The sequence below is a fragment of the Lissotriton helveticus genome, chromosome 4_1 (genome assembly GCF_964261635.1).
Source record: "Lissotriton helveticus chromosome 4_1, aLisHel1.1, whole genome shotgun sequence".
In the NCBI taxonomy this organism is placed as follows: Eukaryota; Metazoa; Chordata; class Amphibia; order Caudata; family Salamandridae; genus Lissotriton; species Lissotriton helveticus.
The window spans coordinates 1,053,375,675-1,053,398,448 of record NC_136063.1 but is presented as its reverse complement, the minus strand read 5'-3'; the positions used below and the strand labels follow the sequence as shown (position 1 = coordinate 1,053,398,448).

The 22,774-nt window shown below is 43.4% G+C and overlaps 1 protein-coding gene across 1 annotated transcript in view; it reads right to left on the bottom strand.

The window, feature by feature from the left end:
* MARCHF6 (membrane associated ring-CH-type finger 6) overlaps positions 1–22,774 on the bottom strand; it is a 1,360,950-nt gene that overhangs the window by 807,501 nt on the left and 530,675 nt on the right. Inside the window, exon 15 of the mRNA XM_078687648.1 lies at positions 18,048–18,182. Within this exon, the coding sequence (XP_078543774.1) occupies positions 18,048–18,182 (135 nt within the window). The remainder of the gene's footprint in view (positions 1–18,047; positions 18,183–22,774) is intronic.

The following is a 22,774-nucleotide window of genomic DNA, read 5'->3' as shown; positions in this document are numbered from 1 at the left end:
TGTTGGTTTGCTCAAAATTCCACCTTATGTGATTACTGTCAAACCTGATGTTAAATTACCACGCATTCCTCAGTATAAGATATCCAACGATGGCGAAAGAGCTCTGTTGGCTATTGTTTATGATTTAGTTCAGAAAGGTGTTGTTGAAGAGACAAGAGGAAATGTTTGCAATAGTCATGTTCTGCCTGTTCTTAAATGTACTGATCCTTCTAAGCCTACTGTGTACCATTTTGTGATTGAACTTCGAGAGGTCAACAAAATTGTGGTCCCTCAGTTTCCTGTTGTCCCGGATATTACTGCTTTGCTCACAATGATTCCTGCTTCAGCTGTTTGGTTCTCAGTTATTGATCTCAAAAATGCTTTCCTTAGCATTCCTATTGCTGAGGAAAGTAGGGATCTCTTTGGTTTCTCTCTTGGAGGCCGAAGTTTTCGATTCCAACGTGTACCTCAAGGCTATTGTGAGAGTCCCTCCATCTATAGTCAGGCTTTGAAATCCCAGCTTGACGCTTTTTCTTTGCCTCCAGGTGCTACTCTTATTCAGTATGTGGATGATTTGTTAGTGGCTGCCGATTCAGAGGATGTTTGTAAGGATGCGACTGTTTCGCTTTTGCGACATTTGTCTGATCTACACCACAAGGTGTCACCTTCTAAATTACAATATTGTCGCCAAGAGGTTACCTATTTAGGTCATCTCTTGTCGAAGGAGGGAAGGCGATTGACCCCAGAACGTATCCATGCAATTGCACAAATGTCTGTACCATCCACACAAAGAGAGGTGCGTGCTTTCCTGGGCATTACCTCTTATTGTAGACAGTGGATTCCGAATTTTTCTTTGTTGGCTAAACCTCTGTTGGCACTTACTCTGAAAGACACGCCCCAACCTCTACCTTGGACTGATGAATGTCAGAAGAGTTTTCTGATTTACGTACTGCGTTGTGTTCTGCTCCTGTGTTGGGTACTCCAGATTATAGTAAGCCTTTCACACTCTATGTCCATGAAAGAGAAGGTTGAGCGTTGTCAGTCTTGACACAACGCTTTTGGCTAGTCACATACATATCAAACGATGTAATGTTCTAAATCCAGCAACATTGTTACCCATTCTAGATGAGAAAGATACACAACAACAACATGATTGTTTTCTTCGTACAGAAGAGGAAACTAAAGGCCAAATAGATTTGAAAGATACACCACTCGTGGATCCGGATGGGATCCTATGGGTCGATGGGTCTTGTTTCAAGCTTCCTAATGGCGAGACGACTGCAGCCTATGCTGTTACTACTTTGCATACAGTAGTAGAAATTGCACGCATTACACAGAATTCAGCACAAGCAGCTGAGTTGATTGCATTAACAAGAGTGTGTGTGTTTGCGAAAGGAAAAAGAGTGACTGTTTACACTGATAGCCAATACGCCTTTGGCGTTGCTCATAGTTTCGGTCGTTTGTGGAAGGAAAGAGGATTCTTTACTTCCCACTGAACAACTAGACAAAAGCCAATACTGCAACTGCTATTTAAAGAAACACCTGAATTGCTGCGCACTAAGAATTAAACTCAGCACGAGTAAAGACTGTTTGTCAGAATAAATCACATTTATTATTTATGAAAAATGTATAATTATTCGTTGGTTTAAAGTTCACCATGAAATTCAGAACAATTCACAACACGGACAATACAGAATACAATTTTCATAAAAATGACATTTGCATAAAAAGTGCACAATAGTGGAAAAACAACATTCATACGTGATTGATCAATGTTCACATTCAAATCTCACTCTTTCACACATACCAGACACACACAAATCAGTATTTACAATCTAGAATGTCACAAATTAAATTTATACAACAAGAACACCAAAGACACTCGTTTTAGTACAATTGAAACAACTTATTGAAGTCGAGACAGGCTACTTCAAGAATAGCGGTCTTAGGGTGTAGAAAAGCGGTCTACGCGTTTCGAACCCTTAATCAGATGGGGGGTTCTCATCAGGGCCTCATAACTTTGGTATGAGTGCGCACTCCTATGAGACAAGCCGGGCGAAGACACTGTGATTGGTGTCGATGTCGTGATTTAAAATTTGGTGGTTTTGCGGTGTTCGGCAGGAAGGACGGTCTGGGAACTGATCAGAGACCTTTCGCCTTCTGGCGTGTTGCCTCGGTGTAAAGTCCAATCAGCCCTGATGAGAACCCCCCATCTGATTAAGGGTTCGAAACACGTAGACCGCTTTTCTACACCCTAAGACCGCTATTCTTGAAGTAGCCTGTCTCGACTTCAATAAGTTGTTTCAATTGTACTAAAACGAGTGTCTTTGGTGTTCTTGTTGTATAAATTTAATTTGTGACATTCTAGATTGTAAATACTGATTTGTGTGTGTCTGGTATGTGTGAAAGAGTGAGATTTGAATGTGAACATTGATCAATCACGTATGAATGTTGTTTTTCCACTATTGTGCACTTTTTATGCAAATGTCATTTTTATGAAAATTGTATTTTGTATTGTCCGTGTTGTAAATTGTTCTGAATTTCATGGTGAACTTTAAACCAACGAATAATTATAAATTTTTCATAAATAATAAATGTGATTTATTCTGACAAACCGTCTTTACTCGTGCTGAGTTTAATTCTTAGTGCACAGCAATTCAGGTGTTTCTTTAAATAGCAGTTGCAGTATTGGCTTTTGTTTAGTTGTTCAGTGTTATTGAGGCTTGGCCTTACTGTGGGGAGTCACACCCAGTGTTGTTTTTTCTTTACTTCCCACGGCACTAAAATACAGCATGGTCAGTTGGTAACTGACCTTCTTGAATCACTTGCTTTGCCTATTCAGACAGCGATTGTGAAGTGCAGTGCACATAAAAGGATCCCTGATGATGTGGGTCGTGGGAATGCTTTTGCAGACGAGGTAGCAAAAGAAACAGCGAAAGATGTTAAGAGTCGTATGTATGTTGCAGGTCCTGCAAGATGGGTCAGAGAAGGAGGTATGTGTGAAGACACAATAGAAAGTGTGAAAATGATCCAAGAGGAAGCAACTGAGAAAGAATTGAGTAAGTGGAGAGAGAGTACATGAATGTTGGACACGACGGGATGTTGGACGGAATTGTCAGAACACCAACGTTGGCTGTTACCAGATGCCTATGTACTACCTGTAGTTACTATGGCGCATGGTCCAGCTCATATCAGTGCAAAAGGAATATGCAAGCTTCTGGCTCCAGTATGGCAGAATGAAGGTATCCCCAAATGTGCGGAGAATGTGGTGAAGCATTGTATTGTTTGTTTGATGCACAATCCAGGAAAGGGAACACCAATTCCGGCAGGTCATTTTGCTCCCCCTACGTACCCTTTTGAGGTATTGCAAATAGATTACATTCACATGGAGGGTTGTAATAACTTTAAGTATGTCCTGGTGGTGGTCTGTGCCTTTTCCAGATGGACAGAGGCCTACCCCCTAAAGGATAATACTGCTTTGTCCACTGCCAAAGTCCTCTTGAAGGAATTCTTCCCGAGGTTTGGTTTGCCGCGCATTGTCTGGAGAGACAATGGAAGTGAATTTGTAGGCTAAATTATGCAGAAGGTGTGTGCGGGTCTTGGTATAAGACAGAAATTCCATGCGGCAAACCACCCTCTGTCAGCAGGTTTGGTAGAGTGTTATAATGGCACTCTCAAGCTCAAATTATTAAAGATTCAGGCCAGCACGGGCCTTGCTTGGCCCGATGCCTTGCCTTTGGCACTTCTCTCTACGAGAACAACGGTACATTCTCGTTTAGGACTTAGTCCTTATGAGGTCGTTTTTGGAAGCCCAGCAAATGTTTGGGGAGTCCCTCGACCTAAAAAGTATTCCGATATTCCATACCCATTGTTGGTTGATTACTTGCATGACCTTACCACTAAATTACGTGTTATTCATCAACAGGTCTAAAACGCTTTGCCGGAGGCTTCCTCAGATCCAGGCCATTCCATTCAACCTGGTGACTTCGTCTGTTTAAAAAACTTCCAGAGGAAAAAGAATTTGGAACCTCGTTGGGGGCCGCCGCGACAAGTACTTTTGACGACACGTACAGCTGTAAAGGTCGTCGGGAAGAAAAACTGGGTTCACGGCGTGCACTGTAAAAGGGTACCATTACCTTTACCTTACGACCAGTGGGTCCAAGAAGGCGTTGGTGACAGTGAATGTGAGAAAGTACCCAGATTTGTACCTTTCAGTAGTGCACGCCTGGACTGGACAAGTTCTGAGAAAGAAGACGACGACGTGTTGCAAGAAGCTGTACCAACACTTTTGCGACTGAATACGACGAACCCAGAGACTTTGTTTCGAGACCAAACGATACCTGGCAAGACACGGTACAACCTAAGACCTAGGTTGACTAAAGACAATTGAACTTTGTTTTTTCCTTTTTGCTGGTTATATTTTTTTTATTAAAAGACATTTCCTTTTTCACTATCCATCAAGTTGCAGGGTCACGGTATGAGTCTTAGGCTGTGACCTGACTAGTGACTAGGTCAACAGGACTTGCAGTGTCATAGGACGGCTAATAATCACAGCTAAGTGATCCAGGAAGATTAGCGTGAGCAACGCCTTTAGAGAAATGAATACTAAAGTGGAAGGGAATGATATTTAGATTGTAAAAAGAAATAAGTATAAGAAACTATTGTTTAGTCGATGTGGCGTAGCATTATGTATTCTAGTATGTTTATGTAGTTTATTAGCTTGTGTGGGATGGGTTATCCACACTATGCAGCAAGCACATGTTCCTACTTCTGTATCTTTGCCTTCTCCTACTACTGTTTCCCCGCATAAGTTCTATACACTCCCAGATCATGAGCAAATTAGGAGAACAGAATATCTCAACAATTCGTTCATCCAGTTGTTACATCAGCATCAACTGGTAGTCAACACTACTGACTGTGGGGTCTGTGGGCTTATGCCCCATAACACAGAAAGAGGGATGCCGTATTTAGTCCTTCCGTTTTCGTTCCGCTTAGGCTTATCTGGCTATGTTTTCCAATGTATACCAGAATCAACTTCGATATCCTCCTGGTGGTCCATATAATGGTGGAGCAGATTTTAGTCATAGTCCTTTGATAAAGGGAATAGTAACCATGGCTAAAATTGCAGACATTAGTAAGATTCCCGTTGATGAGAAACGAGCATATGATGGTTGGAATGTGACTCGTTACGTTACTAGTCTCACTGATAAGGCTAGACAAAGAAGATCTTCACAAATTTGGACCATACCTCATAAAGGTAACTTATGTCTGCAGATAAATGGTCAGAACACTAAGAACAAACAGGAAAAGAGTGTTTGTTCCCATACATAAATCTATACACCCCTGATTCCTTCACCGCTGGTACCTTCTCAAGGTACATATTTTGTCTGCCATGATAGAGCCTACACATGGCTTCCCACCTATTTTTCAGGAACCTGTTTTGTGGCTTTTCTTCTTCCCCCGACATATACTGCTCCTTCAGGTCATCACAGAAAAAGATATGGTAGAGGGGTTATTGATTCCAAAGACACAGCTGGACAAGAGTGAGGAGACTTTATCAAAGGGTTTCTTCCTTTTCGGGGTCCAATGGTCAATAGCAGAAACATTAGACAGCTAGTTTGTGTAGTCGAGGCTACCATAAATGTGACTTCCGGAGCCTTGAGTAATCTGAAAGCTGAACTTCAGGCGGATCGTCTTATGACTTTGCAAAACCGAATGGTTTTAGACATTGTCCTTGCAGATAGAGGAGGAGTCTGTAAATTGATTGGGTCTAGTTGCTGCATTTACATTCCTGATAATGCCCCTACAGTATACCAAGCCATCTCTAAGTTACATGTGATTTCCGAGTCAATTCATCAGGACACCGGAGATTGGTCTGTGATGGGATGGATTTGAGGACTACTGTCCACGTGGGGATGGAAAGTGTTAACTTTCCTTGGAGTGATTCTAGCGATCATTTTCTCTTGTTGTCTCTGTTTGCAGTGTGGCCCCGCCATCTGTGGACTTTGTGCCACTTTGTGTGTTCCAAAACCTGTGTCACAGAAAACAGAGAACATTAAAATGATGTTGCAGCAACAGCTCAGTGACCTCATGACCATTGACATCGACTCAGACTAACATGAGTCCTTTGTGCTTGCCTGAGTAATGGCAAAAGGAGGGTCTGAGGTTCTGTGGTTTTCGACTTCGCTTTGTATCTAGCCGCCATTTTGTGTTCAGCCGCCATTTTGTGTTGCCTCACTCAGGCAGCACGGCTAACGTAGTGTTTTTGCTTTTCCAACTGCTACGTGTCTCTTCTGTTAAAAAATAACCCCTTGTCCTTGTTTACCAAACCGATGTCAGGGTCTGGCCGAGTTCGTTAAATCCATGTCTAGACTGATTAATCTTTGTCTTAGTCCACTGTTTGGGTCCCACCATTCCTTCTTACTTTATCTTATTTGATTGCTATTCTCTTTGTGTATTCTCTTATTACACAAACTATCCTTTGAAGCATGCGAACATGTTCTACCACCTGCAAATTGAATTACGGGCACTAGTGTTGATTAACTTGAGGGGAGGAGAGCACACGGGGTCTGAAAGTAGGGCGTGCACAAGATACTTGATAGCTTGTTTTCAAACTCTTCCTATTTGTCAGTTTTGTATGTTTTGGGAGTAGGTATTGTAAATATGTGTACTATAAGAGACTGTGAGCCACAGAGTTAAGTGGCAGTCTCCTGAGAACATACCCTTGGTGTACTTCTTGGACAACTGTGCTTAGCTGCAGCTAATAAACTCGATTTTCTACGCCTAACAGAGTGTCTCGTGTCTCCGTCTGACAAGGCAGGTGAACCCGGAGATTATAGGCGTGCCCTGCGCCGCTCGGCCCATAAGGCCCGGTTCTCCATCATGCACATAAAGGGGTAGATATAAGGATGAGATCTTCCCCCCCCCCAAGCACCCCCCCCCGGTGAGCCTCCGTCTCAGCTTTTTCCAGGACAATCTAGCTCCCTTGTCAGCCCAGATAAAACTTCCGATCTTACTTTGGATTTTACTAATGTCCTTACTAGGGAAAGCTAGAGGGATCGCATTAAACAGGTATGTCAGCTTGGGCAGGATGACCATCTTCACCCTACTAAAGATTGCTAATGGGAGGTTCTTCCATCTGGCAAATAGACTGCCTATCTCTTTACTGGTCCTATTTACGTTAATCTGGGGGATTTTATCCAAATCCTCAACAATAATAATGCCCAGATATTTTAGCTCTTTACTCGTGTGGCCCTCCCAGTCATCAACATTCCAGCACATTACCTCAGTTTTGGAAGTGTTGGCCAGATAACCAGAGAGGGAGCCAAATTCCATCAAAAGTATTTGAACCCTTGGTATGACCACCCCCGGGTTGCTGGTGTATAACAGCAAGTCATCTGCGTAAAGGGCCAACTTACTACTATATTGCTGAGATTTAAAGGGGAAAATTGAGTTGTCTATTCTTACTGCGTGTGCCAATGGCTCAATATAGATGTCAAACAACAGGGGAGAGATGGGACAACCCTGTCTTGTTCCTCTTCGGATGTTTAAACTGGAAGTCACCACGTAATTTAACAAGATCTTTGCGGAGGCTCCCTGATAACAATTTGTCCTAGTCTGAATAAAAATTGGGCCAAAGCCCATAGACCTAAGAACTTCCCAGAGGTACACCCAACAGACTCTGTTGAACGCCTTGGCCGCGTCAAGGGCTACTACGGCCAAGGGATCCGATCTTGCCATAGCCAAATTGATGTTACCAATTAGCTGTTGCGTCTGCTCCGGAATATAGCTCACAGGTATAAACCCCTTTTAATCAGCATTTATCAAATTGGGGGCCAACTTAGCCAGTCTCCCTGCCAATACCCATAAATATCTTATAATCTGCATTCAGCAGGGAGATTCGGTCGATAGGAGTGCGCCTTTAGGGGTTCCTTCCCCAGTTTCAGAATAAGAACTATGGTTGCTCCTTTCCAGGACCTAGGTTCCTGTCCTGTCGAGCTGTACACTGAATTAAATAAAACACCCAATATCGGAACCAACTCATCAGAGAGGAGTCTATAGACCTCACTTGGGAGCGCGTCTGTGCCCGCAGCTTTATTACTTTTACATTTATTCATCTGATCTTTAATCTCTGGGTAATTGGCGCATCTAAGCATTCACGACTATGGATCGTCAAAGTCGGCAAAGATTTACCTCTCAACCAAGTTTGTAGGGATTCGGGGATGGGCACCATTTCCTCTTTATAAAGCTTGGAGAATGGGGAAAGAAGGCAGACTTGCATATCCTCAATACTACTCGACTTCTTTCCGTTTTAATTTATAATCAGTTCATTAATATTATTCTTTGATCGATCCACTCTTGCTTTCCATGCTAACAAAGCACCTGCTTTCTCACCGAACTCAAAGTTCTGCATGTTTGTAGTCAACCATTGGGCTCTGCACTTCTGGTCGAATCTTGCCCTATACTCCTGTCGGCACCTTCCTAATCCCTCAGTACTTGTGCCAACCTTTCAGAGCTCCCTTGATTGAGCCGATCTCTCTCCAGCTCTAACTGGAGGATTTTCCCCTCAATAGTCTGTAGCTCCCGGGCCTCTGCCCTATTCCTTGAGCATATAAGACTATGTAGCAGGCCCCTCAGGTTGGCCTTAAAGGCATCCCAGACAGTCCATGGTGGTCGAGCCGATATTCATAGAGAAGTTATCTAAGGTAGCTAATTTTATGACCCTCATAATCTCAGGTTCAGCCAGCATGGACCTTTTAAGTGTCCATCTGGGCTGTAAATTGTGGCTTTTTCGGGCAAAAGAGAACACCACAGGGGCATGATCGGATAAACGACTAGGCAGTACCGTTATACCTAACATATTATCTAAACTAGACCTGTCAGTTAAAACGTAATCTATTCTTGAAGAGTGCTTCTTACTATAAAACGTAAACCCCTGTTTGTCGCCCATTTTTGCCCTCCAGACATCAACGAGCTCCAAGTCATGCAGCATGTTCTACTTAGCTCGACAAACTCGTGGTGCCCCTATATAGTAGCTCTGATTTGATCTATCTTTTTGCGGATCAAGAAGAACGTTCAAATCACCTCCAATGATTAAGGGGGAGGCTACTTCGATTAATTTAGATTGTAATCTGCAGATATAGGCCGGATCGTCGGTATTGGGGGCATTAAAGGAAGTCCAATGTAGTCCGTGGTGTCAGCAATAGGCACCAGCTCCCTGAGCACAACCTTTAAATGGAAAAATTATTCACTAAACCAAAGTTGCAAAGATCCGTTTTCCATGTTTAATTCACATATGTTGAATTTAATCCATTATCCAATTTCACTCAAAGGAATTAATGTTCAATCCAAAAGGCGCATTTAGACTTATTTACAATTTCCCTCCCGATGCATTTCGGACCGCAGTCCTTCGTCAGGGGAGTTCTGAAAAGACAATGACATCGTCTAAGAATTGTACCCCGGGGGTCATAAAATAATACACATTAAACTCATAATAGTGCCTTAAAGTGTTGCCCATGAACTAAAAACGTTGTGTCAATCTCTCAATGTGAAGTCCATGTGTGAAAATAATCACCGTGCCGGTTTTTAAACAAACGCGTGTACACCATTATCTTCAAACTACCCACATGGTATCCCGTGCTCTTATAAACAATATCCGTGCCTACATCATCACCTAACAATCGCGTGCTCTGTGCCTGGCGTGTTCATCAACCATTCCCTAGAACGTGAATGTATAACAGTCCAACAGTGCAAGTTTTGAACTTACTAACAAAGGTGCAGTGAGAGCCCGCGTCTCACCCGTGTGCTCTCCGGCGTCTACAAGCTGAACTCGAGTGCGAGCACCAACATAAATAACGGACTGTTAGCAACATGCAAACTCAAAATTCGTGGCGGCCATCTTGTAAGGGTGCAAATAGCGTCTCCAAAAGTGATTGTGTGCAGTATAAACAAATCATCACCCAAACAAATACTGTATGGTGCATTAAAACATACACCTCATTGTTAACGCAAGATGCATGATCTCAATGAAATAAACAACACAAAAAAGAAACATTATAGAAAGTATACAAGCATGAATCTCAAGGCAAGTGTCAGAGTCCATCATAATATGTTTACAAGTAACACATAAATTCCATCCGGTCATTAAGGCCGGATGGTTTCATGGATTGAAGGAACTTAATCCAATGGTTCTCGCGTTGCAGTAGAAAATCATTATTGTCCCTGCCATCCCGTTTGTTCACCACTTCCACAGCAGCAAATCGTAGTTGGCTGATGTTGTGCCGATTGTCTTTAAAGTGTACAGCAATGTTGGATTTCAGGTTCATGGTTCTTATGTTACTCTTATGTTCATTTATTCTCAGCTTCAATTTCCTTGATGTTTTCCCAGTGTACACCAATCCGCAAGGGCATTTAATGATATAAATCACATTCTCAGTGTCACATGTTGCATTGTGTCTAAGTTTAATGTTTGTACCTTTGAGAGGATGCTTCAGTGTAGGACCTTTTATCATATTGTTACAGTTCTTGCAATTTAGACAAGGTTGATTACCTCTGAAGTTAGTTTGATCATGTTGCACAGGGTTTTTGATAATTTCTTTCAAGTTTTTGCCTCTTTTGTAGGCGAATAATGGCTGCTCATTGAAAATACCATTAAAATCTTGTTCCTCTCTTATGATCGGCCAATGTTTCAAAATTGAAGACTTGTATCTCTTAGAGGCTTCTGAGAATTTAGAGACTACCACTGGTCTCTTAGTCTCACTTTTGGCTTTTGTCACCAATGTATCTTGCCGTGTCAAATTATCACATCGCTCTTTGGCTTTATTCAAGATGTTTTCTGGATACCCCCTGTGCTTGAACCGTTTTAACATTTGTTGTGCTTGCTGTTCATATTCATGTTCACTGGATACAATCCTTTTTACGCGAAGAAGTTGCGAGAAAGGTAGGTGATTCTTTAATGGTCTTTGATGGTATGATTTGTAATGCAAAATGTTATTTTTATCAGTTTGTTTTCTGTATAGGTTGGTTTCCAGATGGTCACCAACCCGTGTCACCCTGACATCCAAAAATGTGATGGTTAACTGGTTCACTTCATGCGTGAACTGTATGCGGTCATTGATGTCATTCAAATTCGTTAAGGCTGATAGTAATGATTCAAGGTTTCCATGCCATAAGACAAAAATGTCGTCTATATATCTCAGGAACACTTTGGCATGTGACATCCACAGGGTCTGGTTCAAGATATGGTTGTTTTCAAAGTACTGCATGAATGCGTTAGCGTACGCAGGTGCCGCACAGTTGCCCATAGATGTCCCGGACAATTGTGCGTACAACTGGTCACTCCAAGAAAAGTAGCTTTGGTATAAAGTAAAATGCATCAGCTGCATGATGAAGATTTGAAACTCATTTGGCAAATCTGAATGAAGCAAAATGTTTTCCACCGCTTCCATTCCCAAATCATGGGGGATGCTTGTGTATAGGGATTTTACGTCAATAGAGCAGAGCCAGATGTTATCATCTTCCTCGAATGTAATTTCCTGAATTTTTTGCAAAAAATCTGTAGTATCTTTTACGTATGTGCAAGACTGTTGAATCAATGGTTGCAAATACCGATCAATGAACTTGCCGGTGTTCTCGTGTATGCTCCCACGAGTCGAGACAATGGGCCTGAATGGTGGTGATGTTAAACTCTTATGAACTTTTGGAAGCATATACATGCTGGGAATACGTGGATTAGTGTTGGTCAGATACTTCCTGGTTTTAGAATTGATGGTTCCATTCTCTTCAGCCATCGAAATAATGTTCGTTAACACCTCATTGTACTGAGTGGTAGGGTTAGACCGTAGAAGATCATACGTGTTGGTGTCTGAAAGATGTTGTTGAACTTGCTCATTATAAAACGTAGTGTCCATAAGAACTAATGCCCCTCCCTTGTCAGCTGTTTGATAGGTAATATCTTTCTTCTTTGCCAAATTGTTCAATGTCGAATATTCCTTACTAGTTAAATTCAGGTGTTTCTTCTTTCTAGTAAATGTGATGTTGCTGATGTCATTTTGAACCAGTTTCTCAAATGTGTCAAAGGACTTATGACTGGCGGGTGCCATAAAGGTACTCCTTGCTCTCAATCCTCTGAGTTGATCAGTGCGTTCACCAACTGGTGGTGGTACCACGTTCTCAAAAAAATGTCTCAATCGTAAATTACGCATAAATTTGAATAGACTAATTTGCAATTCTAGCTCGTTGGTATGACTAGTAGGAATAAATGAGGTGCCTTTCTGTAGAACCTTGGTTTCATGATCAGACAATGTGTAAGAGGATATATTAATTACGAGGTTGTTTTCTTGGTTTTCTCCACCCTCTTGTTCAGAGTCGAACTCCTCATGTCTCTCCCCACCTCTTTTTCCTTTTCTTTTGGCCTGGCTCCTCCTGGGTCGTCTCTTTCTTCTGATCCCTCGCCTAAAAAAGGGACCGTAGAGGGGGTGGATGTGGCAGTGCTGCTTGTGGGTATATTCACATCTGTTCTTCTTCGGTCACCGCGTGTATCCTCCTCTGAAGATGAAGTTTCCGTGGTATTAGTCTGGTCTCTTTGTGGTTTGTTCTGTCTTCTCCTGGCATAGACCTCTGCCCAGGAGTACACCTCCCCCAGCTTATAATCAATGGTATCTCTTCGATACTTCCGTATCTTCCGTTCATTGATTTCTCTGGTGTGCTTATCCATTTGAATGGTGATGTCATCCAATATCTTGGACCATTCCTCAGCAGATAACATGTCACTTAGTTCCTGTTTGCATTGTTGTATCTCCTTATTTAATTCCTCCAATGCTCGTGATAATTCATCAACAATTAATAAGATCAAATCTAAAGAACACTTATTAAGGATGGCGTACCATCTTTCCACAAACTTGGAGCTATTCCTGCACAGGAGTGGTTTTAGTGGGATGCGGAGACCCCTGGGTATCCGCTGCGCTCGGTGGTAGCGTATCAAAGTACTGGCGTGAAGCCTTTGACTAATTTCCTTCTTTGTAAAGTATAAAAGTTGTTTTAAACAATTTTCTTTGTTCCTAGTAGGACCTTGAGGACTTGCCACCTCGGGGATTAAAGCGTAGATTTTGTCAATGTCATCGGTGTTAAATGCAAAAGTATCCGCTTTCAAATCGGTTAATGCCGCAATGTCATCATATACCATAGATGCCATCGTTAAATGTTTAATTTGGGGTGCAGTGGCCCTGGTCAGGGTCAGAAACAATTGTGGTGTGGGTCACGCACTCCACGCTGTATCAACCTATAGGGTTGCGGTGTGCTTCAAGGATATCACCCCCTGGCAACGAGGTGTGGTAATCCAATGTAGTCCGTGGTGTCAGCAATAGGCACCAGCTCCCTGAGCACAACCTTTAAATGGAAAAATTATTCACTAAACCAAAGTTGCAAAGATCCGTTTTCCATGTTTAATTCACATATGTTGAATTTAATCCATTATCCAATTTCACTCAAAGGAATTAATGTTCAATCCAAAAGGCGCATTTAGACTTATTTACAATTTCCCTCCCGATGCATTTCGGACCGCAGTCCTTCGTCAGGGGAGTTCTGAAAAGACAATGACATCGTCTAAGAATTGTACCCCGGGGGTCATAAAATAATACACATTAAACTCATAATAGTGCCTTAAAGTGTTGCCCATGAACTAAAAACGTTGTGTCAATCTCTCAATGTGAAGTCCATGTGTGAAAATAATCACCGTGCCGGTTTTTAAACAAACGCGTGTACACCATTATCTTCAAACTACCCACATGGTATCCCGTGCTCTTATAAACAATATCCGTGCCTACATCATCACCTAACAATCGCGTGCTCTGTGCCTGGCGTGTTCATCAACCATTCCCTAGAACGTGAATGTATAACAGTCCAACAGTGCAAGTTTTGAACTTACTAACAAAGGTGCAGTGAGAGCCCGCGTCTCACCCGTGTGCTCTCCGGCGTCTACAAGCTGAACTCGAGTGCGAGCACCAACATAAATAACGGACTGTTAGCAACATGCAAACTCAAAATTCGTGGCGGCCATCTTGTAAGGGTGCAAATAGCGTCTCCAAAAGTGATTGTGTGCAGTATAAACAAATCATCACCCAAACAAATACTGTATGGTGCATTAAAACATACACCTCATTGTTAACGCAAGATGCATGATCTCAATGAAATAAACAACACAAAAAAGAAACATTACAGAAAGTATACAAGCATGAATCTCAAGGCAAGTGTCAGAGTCCATCATAATATGTTTACAAGTAACACATAAATTCCATCCGGTCATTAAGGCCGGATGGTTTCATGGATTGAAGGAACTTAATCCAATGGTTCTCGCGTTGCAGTAGAAAATCATTATTGTCCCTGCATTAAAGGAAGCACATGCCAGCTCTGAACCTCCAAAGTCCAACAGGGTCACCATCCACCTCCCAGAATGGTCGGTTTTGACAGATTTAATAGTGCAACCTGCCCCCTGTTTAATTAAAATAGCTACCCCCTTACTATGGATTGTCTGCTCAGAGGTACAAAAATATTTTACCCAGGCATATTTAGAGAATATAGTGCGGCACTGTACATAGTTTAGGGTCTCCTGAATAAGGCAAATTTGGGCGGAAGAGAGCTCTAAATATTTCAGTAGCAGCCTTTGTCTACGGGGGCACCTTAACCCATTAACGTTCCATGAGATACATTTTACCTCCCTCGTCAACTAAAGGGTTCCTGCCATCAGATTGTAAAACCCAAAACAAACGGTCGATTAATAGCATGAGAATGAGGAAATCTTTTTTGTTTTTTACCCACTGCTCCCAACCCCATGCACCCCCCCTCCTCCTCCCACCCACCCAGTGACCCCTCAACCCATGGGAAACCCTCCCTTCTATTAGGCTGAGCCTATTTGGTCTCAACCCCCTCGGGCATTCGAAAAAAAGGAAGTTACTTTAATATTAAAATCTATGGTCTCGCTGATATGGGGCTCTCCTTAGCGGCCTCCCCCTCCTTATACTCCACCCCGTTCCTAATCTTAACAATAAGAGCATCTACCTCCTCCACCGTAAGGAACTGATACATATGGTTATTCTACATTATACGCAATGAAGCAGGAAACCTCAGTTGGGCCTTAGCCCCCAGACTATTCAATTCCTCCAATCTCCTCCCACTGTCTTGTTGCCGTGATGTGGGATATATCTGATCTAATAGAGAAGGAGAAAGGATTGGAGCAAGATTTAGATGATAGAATTCCTTCTCTGAGAGCTGAGGTTAAAATTTCCTCTTTAACAGTATATGTCAAAAAATTGACCAAGATCTTCCTGGGCTTCTGCTTAGCCAAATTTCTCTTGAACGGGTCACGATGCACCCGCTGTATCGCCTGTGGAAGGTCAATACTAGGGGAGTTCTTCAACACTGTTTATTTCAACAAAGATATTACAAACCCCTTAATGTCTGTTCCTTCAAGAGCTTCAGGTATAGTGATAAGCCTGAGGTTGTTCTTCCTCAAGTGATTTTCCAGGCGTTCAAGGTCATCCATTAGTTCTTTATTCTGGGCCGATAACTTTGCCATATCTGCTGTGGAGCTAAGTAGAGCCTCCTTATTTTCGGGATCTCCAACTCTAATATGTCGGTTCTTAGAGAGACTTCCTCCAGTTTCTGAGCTAGTACCGTACAGGATGTTTGAATCACAGCCTGATTTGTCTCCGAATCTGTAAACCTACTAGCCATCTCATCCTTAAGGGCCAATAGAATGTCCGCCAAAGATCTAGACATGGCACCTGATTCAACAAACTCGTGAGGGGAATTTTGTTGATCTTGTCGATCATGTTGAGAAGCCAGGACGGAAAACCTATTAGAAAATCAGACTGTGAGATGAATGGCAGATAATGTGCCCTCAGAGCTCTCCGTCCAATCCTTCGGAGGGTCGGATGGCTGCATGTTGCTTTGCAAAATAGTTGATGTAGCGGGCGTAACAGGCGACTTACTCTGGGTAGACTCTGAAGGATTTTCTACTTGTAGTCTATTAGTGCTACATGTACCCTCCTGAAAACTTTCTTGGAGGCCTCCCTTTTTAGGTTCTCGAGTTGTTGAAGAAGACATCCGGATGTTACTTGTAAAACCGGAAGAGTCATCTTGGGGGAGGCTATTGGACGAAATGGGCATGATGGAGGGTGGATGTGGAGAAGGTGGTTTTCTGTATAAGTTTGGGGCACCAAGGTTTTTTAAACGGGTGCGTCTGAAGGTTCTTAGGGCTGCCCTGGATATCTGGTTTAAGGTTAGATGTAGATGAAGGATTGGGTACGAGTCAGATTTTGCACCCTTATGGGAATCCCCGGGGACCCCACTCTGTCTGACGATAGTCTTGCAATCCCAATAAAAAGGGCGGGTATTACCATCTGGCCAGAGCTTGTTTCTGAAGAGGGAGTCCATCCCTGGGAGGAATTAGTGACTAAGGTTGGATGTCGTTTTTCCAGGTTTAAATACCTGCAACTTTCCTCTTGGTTCATAGCAGAAAAGGGAGACATAAGAGGAGATTGGGAAATGGAGCAGTTCTTGCAAACTGCACATCGTAAAAATAAATACGTTTCTATCTGGTATAGGAAGCTCACGGAAGTGGACGACATGGCATTCCCCCCGCAACATGCAGTTTGGAATCAGTCTCCTTTTGAGTTGAACATTGAAGACCTTTATGAACCCTCTTTGAAACTTCTGTATAAACATGTTAAACAGGCCAGCCTAAAGAAGAAACACTTCTTTGTGATCAACAGACTCTACTACACACCTGCTAAAATTGCTAAGTTTGCCCCTCTTTCTTCCCCCAAATGTCCAAGATCCAATCTTCTTAATGCCAATGATATACATATCTTTTTTGAATGTCCTGAACTTAGAGCTTCTTGGAAGGAAGTGGGGGATGTTCTAAGCGGCATTTTTAAAGTCAATATCGTGGTGAATATCTCTCTGGTAATATTTGGGGATGATGGTGTGTCCGGGAAAAATCTACCGCAGCTACATAGAGGGTTGCTGCTATACCTAGTACTATTAGCCCGGAGAGAGATCTGCATGAAGTGGAAAGAACCAAGGCCTCCGAGGTGCGAGGATTGGCTTAAAGCTACGTTTGCTATGGCCCGTTAGGATCAAGGAGGAGTTAGGGAAAGCGAAGCCAACATCTGCAGGATCTAGTGTTCAGGGGCCTAGACTTGAGACTGGTATAATCCCCCCCCCCCCCCGGTCCTTCCCGGCCCAATGATTACACCAAGCCAACATCAAAGGGGCTGGTCTGTTTTGACCTAAGCGAGTGCAGTAGCTGTAGGGCACACAGCACGGTATGACGGCTTCATGTAACATTGGCAGACGCCTATTGGTGAGATGAGGACCAAAACAAACACTGACCGGTGCTCAGGTGACTGTGCAGCTCCTGCCAGCTGCTGAAGCAGAGTGGCTCAAACGGATTCCAGGTTGTATATTTATGACAACAGTAGAGCAGGGCAGTGCTACATCATCATTCCTGCCATGCTGGACCCTTGGCCTTTCCGGTCCATCCCGGTAACAGCAGCAAAGGGGGAATCCTCTGGTCCAAGCATCCCAATGGTAGAAAATAACCTCCACATCCTACTACTTCAGTAGTGTGGCAAAAGTGGAGATGACGTTGTCTACACTAAAGGAGTTAAAACTCTGTACTTGTCTTCAGTGAAGCACAAATGAACACACAAAATATCCCACCTATTCATACAAAAAGATGTAAGCTCTTATTGTGAATACAATGTAGAACATGAAAAGAAATTCTATATATAAAATTAATACCCAAACAGCAGAGTTTCGCAACTATATCAATTGATCGTTTTAAAAGGAAATAGTAACAATCCCTTAAGTTTGTTCCAACAAATCTGTAATTTTGCAAATGTGCGGCCACAGCGAAACATCAGAACAAAGAAAGAAATACTAGAAATTGATAGCCAGCAACAAGCAGGCACATTCAAGTCAATAAAGCAACCTGCTTGACTACTACTCAATGTCAACTTATTTGAATTATTCAGTTGAAATACTGTAACACCGCAGAGGCTACTTACCTCCCGTAAAAGAAGAATGAATGATGCAAAATAAAATACATAAACCATTCCCACAAGCCAATGGAGAAACATGGTGGTGCCTGGAGCAGACTGAAAGCTCAGTTCTCGATCTTTCAACGTAGCATCAAACATTTCCTGTAAGAAAAATTGTTATTTTTATAGAGGCTTTTACTCTGTTACTAACTTCCTAAACATAACAATTGATTATATTTCAAGAAATTAGACTGACAGCACAAAGATGATTTAAAGGCTACTCACCGTGCTTTCAGTAAAAGTTACCAAAGAATTTCTAATACCTTCCTGCAGATTCTCACGTTTTGAAAATAGCTGTAGATATTAGACAACTCACAAAACGTTTCAACATAAGCACAACACAAAGGCTGGTGATCCCCGCCAACACGGACGTAATTTCGAGTGTACTTTGCACCTCTGCAATTTCCTATACCCAGCCGACAGAGACTACAGAGGAATCTTCTTTGAGGATTGAAGGCAAGATGATTAAAGAGAGAATTCCTCAAAAATGTGCAATTCTTCGAATGGTTGATTTAGCATGGGGATTAAGTTGCTAGCAAAACTGATAGCAGAATTCGAGGCTTACCGGAGGTTGGCAGCCAGGCCGACCATTAACCCACCCCTGAGCCAAATTTAGCTGACTAGGGCTGAAACCTAAGAGTAGCAAGAATAAGCAGCAGGCTGCATACACAGTCCTGTGAAACCAAGCCACTCTGCTTAGAGGACATACCTGTGCTCGGTCATTGGCTCTAGGTGGAAGTCATTCACCAGCTATGTACAACATTTGGCAATGAGTAGCTTTGTCTAGGTACAGGGCACAATCTTTGGCCAGGCCCTGCCCTGGCCATCTCTGCCACATAACTAATTCTGCCCAGCCTCAGCAATGTATTGTCCAGTATTTCACTTACTGTTTTCGATAGTCATTTTCCTGTTTGAAAATTACACCTTTTACCAACTAACTGCCCAAATGAACACGTTATTTCCCTTTGGTTAAGCTCCTTTCAAGTAGCAACTGTAGCTAGCCACAGAATCCGAACCTTTTGAATATTCCCCAGACATCCTATTGGATCCAGAAACTTTTCAATTGTACCTCCGTGCGCTGGTAGGTGGTACCTTGAGCTCCGCACGGACGCCATTCCATTCCGGAAGTGACGTGAAGGGCCTATACAGATGCCACTTCTACACACTCACATAAGTTGCTATAGAGGCTGTCCACGCCACCAGACATTGAGCCCCAAAAGCACATGGATGAACAAGTGTGTAGATTCCTAGACTTAGGATCTTATTAAGGAGTAAAGTCTGATCACAGAATGGTAAGGGTTGGTGAGGAATCCACAGCTAGATAGTCTCTCTACCAGAAGGTATTTTACCAAAGATAAGTAACTTGTTCTTCTGAAGGAGACTTCCAGCCACAGTTTCCTCATCTTTTGAATAGATACCAAAGCAGTACCCACAGGAGGTGGGCTGTGAATGGACTGAAACCAGAGAGCTGGCAGAATGCCCTACTAGTCGGCCTTGTTTGTCAAAACAACAGTGCTTTATGAATGCTTGGAGGGACGCCCAAGTAGCTGTCTAGCAGATGTCTAGGAAAGAGACACAGTGGTAGCAGCTTTTGTCCTCATGGAGTGGGCTCACTTCTTTGCCAATGCATAGCAGATCTTAATGCACGGCACAATCCAATTGGAGATGGTACTGTTCCGCACAGCCTTGGCTTTTTCTGCTCTTGAGAACCCCAAAAAGAGCCGATTGTTCACTCTATGGTCTTTTGGTATGAATTTCGTAGAAAGTAAGCGCTCTTTTGGTGTCCAAGCGGTGGAGTCTCTCGTCCTCCTTAGAGGGGTGAGGAAGAGCATAGCACTCTGGCTGGGTGATGGTTTGACCGACGTGGAACGGTGTCATAACTTTTGATAGAAATAAGGCTCAAGTTAACAGAACCTGCTTATCGGGGAGAAAGGTGATGTATGGTGGAAGAACAGAGAGCCTGAAGATCACTCACTCGCTGCCATGCAGAAGGGATGGCAATCAGGAACACAGTTGTAATGGTGAGAAAGCCACAAAGGACAACAGTGGAGTGGCTAAAATGGAGTATGCATTAAATTAGTAAGAACAAGGTTGAGGTGCAATTGGAGCATTGTAGGAAAGTGCCACTTTTTGACATAGTCATCCCCCTTTTTGTCCAATGAAACTGATGTTCTTATCGGGATGTGCACTAGGTCCCTACTAAACAGCCTAAAGTGCCAGTGCTTGTTCCCTAAAAACACTGCGTGCTCAATTGTACTCCAATTGGCATGGACTTTAACACTCTCGTAAGTCTCTAGTAAATGTTACCTATGGTATCCAGGGCATGGGTACTAAAGAAGGTCCCATGGGCTGCAGCATATATTATGCCACCTAAGGGGACCCACCTGAAAATTAGATGCAGAATGCCACTGCAGGAAGCGTGAAATGGTGCAAATCATTCTGAAAAAAGGATACATTACGGTGTACCATGCCCCTGTATACTATATGTAAGCCACCCCTACAGCAGGCCTTAGAGCCCTATGGCAGGGTCCATTATACTACATGTGAGGGCACATTTGCGTGAGCAGATAAGCCCCTGTGATGTCTAATTCCATGACTAAGACATTTAAGTGATCAGGAAGCCATCTTAAGTATATGTACTGGGCACTGGTCATTATGAGTTACCCAGATAAGTAATGGCTTCACTGAAAATATTGATGTTTGGCATGAAACACCTTATCTCAATAAATCTAAACTGAGGCTAGTATCAGATTTATTGTGATATGCACCCCTGAAAATCTACTAGTCCTCTAGTGTATTGGCTGACTGGTATCATCTAGCCTGCCACCACAGACATTTCTGATCCCCTGTAGGTGAGAGCCCACACTTTTAGAGGCCGGAAGCAATGCCTGCTCTGGAGGAAGATGGAAAGACCTCCTCCCGCAGGATGGCTAATGATTTAGCATATTAATTAAGGCAAGCGGCTTCAAAGCCTCTGCCGCATTTGATATGTGAAAACAGTTTCCCTTGAAAACTGGGGAATGCCACCCCCTGGAGCCTATTTTGCACCAGAGCAGGCGAGAAATTGGATAGTCAGTAGGCATGTTGCACTTTAAGTCTGAGCAGGGTATGCTCAGATGTGAGTCCCTTGCTCACTTTGCCACTGGATTCAAGCAAGCCTGGCTGAAGACGGCTGAAATGCCAGAAACCGGTCCTAGGAAGCTTGTTTCCGGTCCAGGGAAGGCATGGCTTGGCAGTTCAGGCTGGACTGTTCCCATGAGGCACAGGGTCAGACTGATTTGCATATGGCCATGTCTGAACTGGGGTGGCAGAGTGGGTTAATGAACGGTGATGGATTAAACCCAGATCTTTTGACTGGGTGTGAGTGTTTGATTGGTTCAGATGCTCCGTCCATCACCACCCCCTTTTGTACCGCACTTTAAGACTAGGCACACCCCTAAGGTGGGTCACCTTAAGAGAACAGCCAAGAAAGGGTTTCACCATCTTGGATTTGGTGAAACTAGCAACTCTGGGTCAGAATGATGCTCACTCTCCACAAGAATTGGTCATATAGGGGGTGTAATCAGCCCAGAGGTATGCAGCTAATCCCCTAAACATCCCTAAATTCAGTATTTAGGCCCCCCCCCTGACACCACGAAAACATAATTGTCTACCTGGGAACAGAAGAAGGACAAAGAGCAATCACAGTGAAAACTGAGGACTTACCCTGAACTTGGCACCAAACCCAGCTTTGCTGCTGGAGCTTTGACAACTGCACCCAGCCCACTCATCCAAAAGCTGTGCATCCTCCTACGTTTTCGGAGGTCTGTCCAGAGCTTAGCCAACCACAGAGATTCTCCCTTGGGGTGGAAGAGCCATCCTCCTGCATCTGCAGGCACTGACTGTACTTGCTTGGTTCTTCGTTTAGCTGGCATCGGGCCCACCGAGGAAGCATCTCGCCCTGAGGAGGTCACCATGGTTCCAAGAGGATAGCCCCATCTCTCCACTGAGTTTTGAGATGCTAGACCCTCAAGGAGCCTCCCTGCACCAATTCCCTGAGTATCGGAGCACTTGCCGCAATCAAGGCTTGGCGAGTGACCAGCCCCGACACCACTGCCTGCAAAGCTGCTCTGCCATCGAGGGACTTCAGGACTGATGAGGCCTGCAGCGAGAGAGATCCTACTGTTTTGTAATCTTAACCTCTCCAGGTCCACTCAAGAACCGCGAGAGCCTAAAAAGCAAGTGGCCAGCCAGCCAAACACCTCTGCAGTTGAGCCCCACAGACCTGGGTCACGTACACCGACTGTGTCGCCTTGCACCAGAGACACTCACGAGCCAAGCACCCCTTTGGATTCTGATGGACTTGTCCCCAAGTCCCAACTTGCAACCTTCTTTTTTCCAGGTACCCTGCTATTGACTTTAACGTGTAGCGCTCAAGGTTACCAACGTGACCAGCACCTCTGCACTCGGACACACCCGGGCAGGTTAAATCGAACTGCTGGTGGTATCTTCGACCTTGCCCCATAAGCACCTTAAGTCCCTAAAGACACCTTCCAGAAACATTTGCAAGTATGTATGTTTCGCCCACAGGATAACATCATCATGTTTGAAGTTCCTACCTCAGAAAAGTGTCATTCAACTATTTTAATGTAAAAATTATTTCTCCGAAAGTACTTAACTTATTTCGATGATAATGGTGTCTAAAATTATATAAA